Below are 12,273 nucleotides of genomic sequence, written 5' to 3'. Positions count from 1 at the left end.
CCCCCCCCCAGCCCATGATGCTGGCTGACAAGTCCAGCTCGCTGGCGCTGCTGAGGATTTGCTCTGCGACAGGGTGGGGTGGAAAGACAGAAGAGCAAGACGGTGGCTGAGGTCATGACTTTTCCCATGAGATGGTTCTAGGTGCCGTATCATCATTGCATCTTTATTCCCAAAGAACTTAGCACAATGCCTTGTACATAGTGAGGACTTAAGGAATTCCGTTTGGATAAATGAACCGTCTCTGAGTTCTAAGGGGACGTGCCATCTATCCGATGCAGTTGGACTGCGGTGGCAAACTTTACAGTGCTGTCTTTACAGGATGTGCTAACAGGTGGTGAGGCCTTCCGTTCACCGTCACCCACGGCAAGCTTGTTGTGGTGGACTGAGCCAGACCACCAGGTCTAACGCTTCTTGGAGGTGATTGCTGGCTGCCCTGGAGGAGAGTGGGGTCCCTGCAGACATGCTGTCCCTCCTCCAAGCATCAATTCTGGCAGTCCTTGAGGCTTGTAAGTTGTTGTCCTCTCCCATTTACTTTTGACTGATATTGTCTAATTTTAGAATTGTTTAAATCCCAAGCTTTTGGTTTATTTACTCTCCCCTCTTTCTTTTCTTGTTTCCCAGTGTGTGTGTACAGTGCCGTTCACCTAGAGCAACCGGAGCCTTCCAGTACTAAAACGCTGGCAAAGACAGCCCGCCTGGAATGTGTGGTGTCTGGAGTGACAATTTCTGCAGTGCCCGTATATTGGTATCAAGAAAGACCTGATCAAAACATACAGGTTCTGGTGTTCATTTTACCTGATGGCACTGTCAAAAAGGCATCAGACATTGCTCCAAACAAGTTTGAGGTGGACAGGGTGCCTGAAACATCTACGTCTATCCTCATCATTCACAACATAGAGAAACAAGACTCAGCCACCTACTATTGTGCCTCCAGGGACATGCACAGTGCCACATGGTTAGAGCCATCTCATTCAACAAATGTTCCTTGGTTCTTTATTCATCATTATGAATCTGGAAACCACAGTTACCACACGTGTGCTCTTAGACAAATGTCAAGATAATTGTTCCTGGGGTGACTCTGTTCATGGAGTTCTGAGTCTGTTTTCTTGAGCAGGAGCCTCACCTTTTCAGGAAACTTCTTCCTCTCCAAAAGCTTTTCTACATCACCCATGTTTATTTACCTGGTCAACCTCCCTTGTCTTTACTTTCTTCCTGCCAATCGCACCCATTTTTTGTGCAATTTATTTCTATTAGTCACTTTGGATCCCATTATTTACCTCTGTTCTCCCCATTTCTTTTGATTTAAGAATAAGCATCAGAATAAAAGGTATTAATTTTCCTAGAGGCCATAATGTAACATACACAGCGTGATCTAACCACAGGCAGAGCAGAGTGTAAGGACAAATATATCACATGAATGCCTTGGACTGGTGATGTTTGATTTTGCACTAACATTTCTAATTGAATCGACATCCAATTTGACTTTGGATTGGCATTTGAGGAATAGTTTATTTTCTGGCTTAAGATTTTATTCATCCAACAAAGTTTTTGATAGACTATTCTGAGCCAGGCATTATGTGCAGCAGCAATCACAAGGCACATATGCACTTCTGTTGAGACACTTTGTTATTGGGCAGCCAGAGGCCACTAAAATGTCAGCCCTCAATATAAATACATCTTTTTTTTTTTTTTTGAGACACAGTCTCCCTTTGTCGCCCCTAGTAGAGTGCTGTGACATCATAGCTTACAGCAACCTCAGACTCTAGGGGTCAAGCAATTTTCTTGCCTCAGTCTCCTGTGTAACTGGGACTACAGGCACCTGCCACAATGCCCAGCTATTTTTAGAGATGGGGTCTCATTCTAGCTCAGGCTGGTCCCAAACATGTGAGCTCAGGTGATTGGCCTGCCTTAGCATCCTAGAGTGCCAGGATTACAGGTGTGAGCCACCATGCCCTCTCTGAAACTCTTTCTTGAAATACGATCTTATATGTAAAACAGATAAAAGTAAGATTTCCTCTGTTAAAGAGCTGAGACATGAATGATTGTTAGTCTCAACTTCTCAAATAGTTCTTATACTTTGATCCTTCAACAGCTTGATAATTGGCTGTGTGTGTGATGTACGCAGTGGTCAAGACCCAGGGCTCTCCCATCATAGAGTCAACCCATATTGACTTGGTCTTTAGTGCTGATGAGCCCTGTGGTGAGGCCTTGAGCTTCTCTAGCTCTGTTTCCTTACCTGTGAAACAAAGGTCCCATGTCATCCCATGAGTGGTTGTGAGAGGTCCTGAGATGATGTGTACAAAGGCTTTGGCCCAGTGCTAGCCATATTGTGATAGCCCTGTGTTAGCTTATAAAAAATAACTGAACAACAACAACAAAAACAAAAAACAACAGCTGGCAAACTAGCACACATGTATAGTCACGGTTTGCTTAACAAAAAGCATATGTTCTAGGCTGTTTGGTAGTACGAACAGCATAGAACATACTCCACACATCTAGATGGAATGGCCTGCAACACAGCTAGGTGCTATGGGATGCCATGGGATACAGACCCGTACACAATTGTACTGTCCTGAATACTGTAATTGTAGCACAATAGTACGTATTTGTATATCTAAACACATCTGAACACAGAAAAAGTAGGGTACAAATACAGTGTAAAAGATAAAAAATGGTACACCGGTCTAGGGCAGCTCCATTATATGATCACTGTCTTTGACCCAAATGTTGCATGTTATGACTGTATACACAGGAACACACACGTGCACACACACACAGAGCTTTGCATATCCAGGGCTTAGTTCCACATCTGTCATAGTGTCTGACTGTTGTAGTTTATACATAGAATAAAGATGAAGAAACTTTCACAAGAGTTCATTCCAGATTAATTCAAATTAAGTTTTCTTTTGTGTGTGTGTGTGTATGAGGGTACATACAATTAGGTTGATTGTTTGTGTTTGTGAGGTAAAGACCGAGTTACCGTTGAGCCCTTCACCCAGGGAAGTGTGCCACTTACCCCTACATTGCACCCATTTGGTGGGAACTTATCAACTTCCCTACCCCCTTTAACCCTCCCCTTTTCTTGAATCTAATTGTGTCTTTCTATCACAGTTCCATGGGACCTTACACTTAAACACAGCTGGAGAGGACACTGGCCTTTTGCATGGTGTAAACAACCGTTATGGGGGAAAACAAGTCCACATTAGGGGTCATTTGCTCCTTGTGCCTTTCACCTTATGGCGAAAGTGAGCTTGACCTGGGACATTTTAGCCACACCAAAGACAAACCAGCCAGAGGCAAACCAGCTTTATCCTAAGTAAACATTTGCCAATTAAATGATTGTTTAAATTTCTGATTCATAGAAGTGAATTCATAGTAGTGGGGGCTCAAGTAGAGTCTGTTGAATTGAGATTGATATTTTGAGGTACTCACATTACCTAATTTGTCAGGGGTTTTGTATAGATGGATGCCCTAAATCAGTGATCTTCCACTGGCCTGCCATGGCCCACTGGTGTGCCGCGAGAGGATCTTAGGTGTGCTATGAAAAGTTTTGAAGATCATTAATTAAATTATTTTCAAAAGACATTCAAAGCACAGTAAGTATATATATATATTACTCCTTTTTTTTAATCAACATAATTCGTGATGCCAAAGTTTAACTATAGGGTCAAGTGTACTGTGAGATAAAAAGATTGAAAAAGATCCCCCTACGTATTCTAATGATTTTGACTCAACTTATTTTCTTCTGTATTTGGGGTAGATGAGACACAGTGACTGAATAATAGAACCAACATTAAATTATCTAATTAAGGCTGAACTAGACCAAAGGAAATTTACAAAAGCTCTATGTTCATATACCATATCATCTGTTGCCCAATTCCCCACTCATACCAGTACTTGGGGAGAAGTAAATAGGTATCAGGAGGCATCTTATAAAAGTCACAATTCTAGAAATTGCCAGACCCACCTGGAGACCACTGGAAAACTGTTTTATCTTGAGTGCTGTTCATTTTGAGTCCTGTGAATGGGTTCTGGGAGGCAGCCCGGGTTAGAGAAAGAGGTGCAGACTTTGAAGCAGGTATCTCTAGACATTGCGATCATGAGTATTTTTTCTTATGTCACTTCTATACTTTCTGAATTGTCTAACCATTATAACTTTTGAATTTTATTTTAAAATTTACTTTTAAGAAGAATTCGCAATAATATTCATAATATTAAAAGTGTCTCTGTGCATTATTAGGCCCCAAGAGACATGTACCTTTTGCTAATTAGAAAGGCCTGTCATGAGCTCGGTTTGATCTCCCCTTCTCTAATGATTTTCACTACCTTTAAAAAATGAAATCTTGGCCTTTTCCACCGGATTCTTACTGATGCAATATGATAACTTAAAGAAAATGTTAATGCTTTGGGTGTTTAAGGCAACTTAACTGGGGTTGTATGTCTTTCTTGGGTGCTAGGATTTCCAAGGCTGTGGATCCATGTCTTGGAGGGGGAAATAAACAAATTCCTTCAGTGGAATTTGAACAACCATTTAATTGCTGTAGAAGAGAATGGCTACTCCTACCTCCACCTCTCAGTTCTGGACATCAACCTCTGGCTATGTAGCAGATAACAATACTCCATCAGTGTTTCTCAACCTTCTTTATTTGACAGCACACTTGAACCTATAGTAAACTTCTGCAGCACACTTAAATTATGTTGATCAAAAAAAGAGTAAAAAAAATATCCTTACAGTGCTTTCAAATTCTTTTGAAAACAAATTAACGATCTTTAAAAATTTTTGTGGCATGCCAGTTCAAACTTCTTTTGAAAATAATTTAATTAATGATCTTTAAAAATATTTGTGGCACTCCAGTTAAAAAATCACCAGTTCTATAAATTGGCCACTAGGGGACTGAAGGCCGCTGTCAGGGACCCTGACGGTCACTCACCCTCAGGGACCCTGATGTCATTTCCCAGTCTCCTGCTGATGCTTTAGTTGGCGTCTCCTAAACAGCAACTGGAACACAAGGAAGACCATTAGTACAAATCATGGCACTCAGAATTTTAAGGCAGAGTGACATGGAGAATGGACCCAGAGGTGCAAAGGATGAAGTCAAACAGATAATCTCATATGTGAGTTACATCTGAGCCCAAATAAGTAGCACCCGTGTAAGTTGACCACCCAAGGTGTGGCAACATACGGAGGTGCCAACATAAGGAACCAGGTCTACTGTGCTGATATGTACCTGTGATGCATGGCCAGTCTACAAAAACTGGGTAAATTTAAGGAGGTGGTCAGTAGGGAGGTGGTCAGCTATGGAGGTTCTACTATATTTTATCTAGTTTGTTCCATTTCACTTTCCACAAAACCACCAAGATCCCATCTCCAACAGAACAGGATGTGTGTAACTGTAACAAACAGGAAACTTAACAAGTCTTGAGACATCATAAAAGTCAGTGTTTTTCTACTCAGTTTTTCACTAGGACCATGCAGATTATTTGTAATGCTTTTGTTCTTAGGGTAAGTGAAGGACCCTCAGGTTATTTGTTGACTTATAAATAAATCACCAGCACATAAGTAGAAAAAATAAGCAACATAAAAGTAATCTGCATTTAGATAAGCGATTATAGTGCTTTACAATGATAGGGCTTCATCAACAATGATAATAATCCAACTTTGTGTTTTTGATGTTCTCTGAGACAATAAATGAGTGTAAACAATCTCAACCCTCATTAAATGCTTGAGAATAGAGGACACCTGTCACATTCATGAAAACTAAAATCTAATAGAGGACACCTGTCACATTCATGAAAACTAAAATCTGTCCCCCCCAGTTGTTATCATTGATATTCTGTAGCTCTTTAATCCACTTTCTTGATATCTTTGTATCAACTAACAATTTTAATCATTAATCATTAGTATTCTATGGTCCTGTTTATTTTTTTATTTACTTATCAATAAAAGTTACAGAGTAATTGTCAAAAACCCATAGTTATATTCTAGAAGAGCTAAAATTAGAATGTGTAGTTCATGAGTCAGCAGACTTCTATGATTCTCCTTATTTTCTTTGCTTTGCCAGAGAAAAACAGAAAAGTTAACTGGTGTATGAGTACAGAGTTGAATATCTAGAGAGTGATTTTTAACTGGTGTGCCACAAAAATGTTTTAAAATCATTAATTAAATTATTTTCAAAAGAAGTTCACAGTACAGTAAGTATATTCTTCTTTTTGATCGACATAATTTAAGTGTGCTGTGAACATTTAACTATAGGTTTAAGTGTATCATGAGATTAAAAAAGGCTGAAAAACACTGGTCTACTCTCTCAAGGAGCTCAGTTCTATATGAGCATAAATAAAGTAATAAGTGTTCTGATATGAGTGCAGTATTAATAGCTTTGGTTTTCTGCGTACTCTTCATGGGTTAGGCACTGTACTAACCACTTTATACTGTATACTTCATCTCATTTAATCCTAATAAAATTACTAAGAGATAGCTATTACTAATAGTATCATCATCTCAATTTTATAGATATTTTATAGGTACAAATCGGGAACTTTGTAAGTGACTTGATAGTAAGCAGCAAGGCTAGAATTTGAATTCATGTCTGGCTGATTACAAAAGCTATTGCCTTGATCCCAGAGTGATAAGAAAAACAAAACAAAACAAAACTTTTTAATGTTTTGAGACATTTTGAGGGGAAATAGAGAGTTTTACTATTCATATTATGATTAGTCATGATTAGTTTGTTTTAACCTGCAGCGTTGGACTGCTTTCCCCAAGGTAACATGAAATTATTTAAATTAATGCCTGCAGAGTTTACTTAGAGACAATCTTCAAGAGTTTTCTGTAGAGAATTTTGTTGTAAAATCATTTTATTTGCTTTCTATGCTTTTAAAAGAAACATAACAAACATTGTGTCTATTGGCAACAGAAAGACATCAAGATGGAACATAAAGAGGGTCCTGGACTGTCTTCTTTGCTGCTGGACTGCCCCACTCTCAGTGTGCTTTGGAGCACAGAAATATTCAAATGTGGATGGAAAAGAGAGGCTAGGACTAGACACAACCTCAGCCTGGCCTGAGATGCCACATTGTTCCCTGCTTCCCATGTAGCAGCCATCCAGGGAATATCTGGCATGGGCTGAAGGCCAAGTTCATGTCAGCCCCTGAATTTTACATAGCTTTTCTTACTTAATCATCCCCCCCTCTTTAGAAGCGGAACCTGGGATTTAGGCAGACTCTAGCATCTAAGATCATGCAGGCATCACTTGCAGCAGAGAAGGGATTGAAAGCTGGGTATGACTATCATTAAAACCCACCCTTTCCCCACTGCACTACACTAACCCAACAATAACTGGAATAAAAACAAAGGGGAGAAGGGAGAGGTGAGGCATGTGCATATATTCACGAGAATGCTGAACATGTTCCCACAGTGTACACAAGAACATTTGTGGAATCTTCTGTCTGGAGATATTCCTTGTACGAAAAGAATTGAAATAGAAAGAAAGCCAACATACTTAAAAAGCATAATTAGGCAACAAAATAAGCTGAATATTCTGAGTACATATTGGTAGGACTATGATATTCACTACGTCCCTCAAAGGAAATAAAGAATTAAACTTACGGTTCCTTGATTTCCTGGCATATATATGTATTCTCAGAAGGCAGAAAATAGTGGACCACTGGGAAGGATTCATGGACCAGAAGAACCAGATAAAAATATGGCCAATTAAATAACAGAGAATGTTCACTTTTGTCACACACATAGCGTGATTGAAAAAGTAAGACGGGGTAATTAAATAGCTTTTGTCATCAGGTTGTCTAGTACTGAAAGGACATATGCTGGTAAAATTCACCCCAAATTTATAAATATGTTACTATTTTATTATTTTTTGAATAAAACTCTTCATTTAATTAATTCTAGGGTAGAGGGAAAAAGGGACATTTTCAGCCAGCTCTCTCCTTGACCAGCTTTGCTGTGAGGTAGGGTGTGGGAGACCTCTCTGTGAGGAGAGGGTGAGTATGGCTGCCCCATGACTTTGGCCACAAGACAGTAGCACGTAGAACCTCCACTTGAAGGGCAATGGCCCCAAGATGGGCAATTCTTCTGTCTGGACATACATTCAAGTGAAGGACCTATGACCATGTGAAGAGTATACCCCAAATCCAAAACAAGGCCTCCCAACAATAGCTCTGTGCTCAGCCTGCTTCATCAAGCAGGCAAAGTAGAGAGGAAGGAGGGGAAGGATATGGAAGCCACAGAGCTCCCAGTGTACCAGGCATTGTGCTATGCGCTTATTTAAACTGATGCTGGGAGATAGATGTTTCTAATTAATTTTCCTGGCTGAAGACACTAAGTATCAGATATCAACAAATCAAGTTAAATGCAGGCAGAACTGGACTTAAAAGCAGCAGGGAATGATTTCATACTCTCTTCTGTAGCACACTATGTGGACTTGATAGTAAAGAAACAGGTGTGAGGTGCAGCTCTACCATCCACCAACTGAGAGGCCTTATTCTACTCTCACACCCTCTGGGTCTCCCTTGCCACCTCAAGACAATGTGGCTTGGATAAAGTGATCCAATGAACATAAAAGTGTTTTTGAAGTTGTAAACAGTGTACCAAACTAAGGAACGATAGCTTAGGTTGAAGATTTTGACATCTTTCAACCACTCCAGTAAGATCTCTAACATGACTTATCTCCAAATGATAACCAATATTTATGGAGGTCTTACTGTAGGGAATTCATCTTGTTTTATTCAATAAGTGGTTTGGAACAACATTACTATGGCTTGCTGTAGTAAAATGAAAGTTAGCAAGGCATATATGAAAGTGACAGGCAACACCTGGCCACAAGGGCTCTGTGCTGAGTGATAGAGGCATTTGTTGTTATGTTCACTCTGATTCCTCAATGCTCAAGAAGGCAATGCAGCAAAGAAGATGAAACGACATTGCTGAAGAGAGAGTAGAAATTTTACATGTTGGATGTTTAACAGGAGTTTCATTTTGTCCCAATCTTGGCTGAGATTCAAAGGTCAGGATAATAGCAATAAGTTGTGTCCACATCCTAAAGAAAGGGACTAAAGCAGGCATTCTCAACTGGGGGCAATCTCCCCTCAAGGGGACAATGGCTAAGCCTGAGTACATTTTTGGTTGCTACAATAGAGTGGGAGTGCAACTGGCATTTAGAGAGTAGAGGTCAGGGATGATGCTACATGTCCTACAACACACAGGGCAGTCCCCAAAGGACAAAGAAATATTCAGCCCATAATGCAGAGATTGAGAGTCCCTGGGATAGCTGTTGCCCACAGAACGGCTAAGAGTTTGTCTGATTTTTGTCTGACTTTGTCTCCTGAGATATCCAGAGGAGAGTTCCCTGGGAACTCTAATTCTGTAAAGACTTTGTCTTACAATTTTGTCCACCTCTTGGCAGGTCTATGGAAAACATAGCTAGCCCAGGGTCTCTCAATCTCTGCAATGAGTTGGGAGAGCCCTGGAAGCCCCTTTCTCTCCTAGTAAGGAGAGAGCTGAGGAGACAGCTCTTCCCTTTGCATACTATAAGGGACTCCCCAGGTTCTGGAGCCATCATGGGGCGAAAGCAGAGCCCTGTATGGGCGTTCATGGAATTATCTGACCTGTGTCATGAGGGTTTGGTGGGGAGAGAAACCAAGGAGGATTCTCACAAGGAAAAGTTGACAGGTGACTTCAGGTCATAGCAGGATTGGTAACTTGGACTAACTCTCTCCTCAAATTATTTAATTCTTCTTGATTATTATAAAAGAATATCCCTAAAATTTTCTAAGAGCCAGGAACATAACAAGGCAAATGGACAGGTTTTCTTGGTGTCTTATAGATATGGGTAAAATTCCTATGTGTTCCTGACCAATTAATGACCTCAGAAATGAGTGATGTGGGCTCAGGGCCCTGGGATATCCATTATCTTTGTTACAACACTAGGAGGCACCTCTCCTCCTCCTGCCTGCCTCCTCCTCACTATCCTCCACTATCCCTGTCTCCTCAGCTTCCTTCTTGGGCACACAGCCTGCATAGAGGGATGTTATGGCTACCAAATAATTGCCTTCTCTTTACCCTGGGAATGGGAATATATTCCCCTATTTCTCACATTGCTTGAGGTCTTTTAAAAGTATGAATGTTTTATTTATTGATAATTTTGGTTTTGTTGTTGCTGTTCTTTAGCTTCTATTTGGAATTGGATAAATACAATTAAAATAAGCAAATGTATTTCAATAGCAGAAAGGAAGCATATATTTTTGCTGCAGGGTATCTAGATATAACTTGTCATACACACTTAGGTACTGATAAACACTAAATAAGACTTTTTAGTATCTGATAATTACTTAGTAAAAATAAGGCAAAGACAGGCAAAGAACTGAACCATAAGGTCTGTAAAATTCTGTCTACTCCTCTCTGGTCATTGATACGAAATTCATGGCAAAAGAAGAAGACATGATGACCTAAGACAGTGGCCTCTGGAACTTATCATGTCATCAGAGCCAAGACAGTGAGCATGTGCACCCCTTATCATGGCTGTGACCACATCCTTCCCACTGGGGAGCAGCCTTGTCCAACCCTCTGCTTTGGCTAAGCCTCAGCCTCAGCCTGCAGCATTTCCTGTGTTCTGAGGAAACTGAAGAGGAGCCAGATGGCTATCGGTTGCATCCCCACAGATGCCAGTAACTGCGCCCCTAAATGTCTGGTTTGACATCATTTCCTATTGACTTAGTCTCCAATTTAGAGACTAGTATGTTGACACTGCCTGCTTATCTCAGAGAGATGGCAAGGTCCATTATTTCATTTCCTGGAGCTTTTCAGTCCTGATGGAGCACTCAGGGTGAAGGTGCTGGAAAGGGACAAGATGGAATTCATGTTTGTTCAGCTCCTATTGGCTGGCAGACAATGTAATCAATGTCCTGTATGTTCAGAATTTCAGATGATCACCATAAAAGCCCTGAAAATACACCTACTCATGGAAGAAAGAACTGATGCTTAGAGTGGGGCAGTAGTCTAAACAAAGAGTCCAGGCAGTTCAGTTGTACTGTTGCGCCATTTGTGAATACCCATGCTGCGTATTAACTTTAAAGGAAGGAACTGTGGCATGTGTGGACAAATACAGGCAGAATAATGGTAGCAGCCCAAGAGGACATAGCTCAAGGGCCCCCTTGGGCACACATCTGGGAGAGTTCCCTCCTAGGACTTTTTTCCTTATGGTAAGGGAAAAAGCTAAAGAAAACTGAATTATCTCCTCTGCTCTTGTGATCTTTCTTTAGCAGAAAATATAGGTAGGATACATAGGGAGGGGGTCAATGCACAAAGCCTAGACTTAAGTAAATGATCACAATGTGTATACATAATGAGGATAATGTTTTAGGATTAATGTTAATATTAAATATAATAGCCTGCTTATTTTCATCCTGTCACATGAACCATGTTACCTGTAACCTTTTTATTATAAAAATTAAACCATGAAATTATTATTCTTAGAATGAAATGGTAGCTTTGGTTAGAACAAACTCACACTTTTCGAGTTAATTGTGAGATCGTGGGCTTAAAAATTAAGTTTTTTAATAAAAGCATTTTCTAAAGTTCTTTAGTAAGTTCTGAATCTCCCACTCATAAATCAAAAGGCAAGCCTGGCAAGCTAAGAGCACACATTGCACCAGCTGTGCTAGATGCTGAAGGCGGGGTGTGATGCCGTGAAGTTGGTGTCCACCCAGAGAGAGGGGGTCGCCTTTCTGCCTGGGGAGTATTGTGACACGGTGGGGAAATTCAGAGGAGCAGAGGATTAAATGAAGGTACTTTCTGATTCTTTGGTTTTGAGGGCCCTATTCTAGAAAAGACTGAAACCAGAACAGAAACCCAAGATAAATGGAGGGAGAATCTCAGAGCCTCAGGCTGACAATGAGCTTCTCCACTATGGTCGCGGGAAGCTTCATTGGCTGTGGAAGGTATTTGCAACGATAAGCCCAAACCACACCGCTCTTCCACAGGGGTTGTATACTCAGGAATTCTGATGAGTTTGGGGTCTTTAAGAGGCTGCAGAGGTGCTGATGGGTTGAGTGGGACACAGCATCTGGGGTTTGGACGAGAAGCTGCGGGGTAGGCACCCTGCATCCCCAGGACGTGTGTGGCGTCAGCAGAGAGGTAAGTGCAGTCTGGTGACTGCGCCATCTCATTCAGAGGAAGAGTCCAAATCCCAGCACCAGCAACACAGAAAACTGGAAGTTGTGGAGGACTCAGAGAGCAGCAGGGAGATGATGTGGGGACTCACT

The 12,273-nt window shown here is 40.9% G+C and overlaps 1 protein-coding gene across 1 annotated transcript in view; it reads left to right on the top strand.

Moving 5' to 3' along the window:
• The first annotated feature begins 460 nt into the window (after positions 1-460).
• Positions 461-12,273, top strand: part of LOC100962775 (Ig heavy chain Mem5) — a 51,137-nt gene continuing 39,324 nt past the window's right edge. Inside the window, exons 1-2 of the mRNA XM_012804335.1 lie at positions 461-506; positions 622-945. Coding sequence (XP_012659789.1) covers positions 461-506; positions 622-945 — 370 coding nt within the window. The remainder of the gene's footprint in view (positions 507-621; positions 946-12,273) is intronic.

Source organism: Otolemur garnettii, unplaced genomic scaffold, assembly GCF_000181295.1.
Source record: "Otolemur garnettii isolate 467f Iridium unplaced genomic scaffold, OtoGar3 scaffold00028, whole genome shotgun sequence".
Lineage (NCBI taxonomy): Eukaryota > Metazoa > Chordata > Mammalia > Primates > Galagidae > Otolemur > Otolemur garnettii.
Note: the sequence above shows the minus strand (reverse complement) of the source record. Positions and strands in the feature narration are given on the sequence as shown.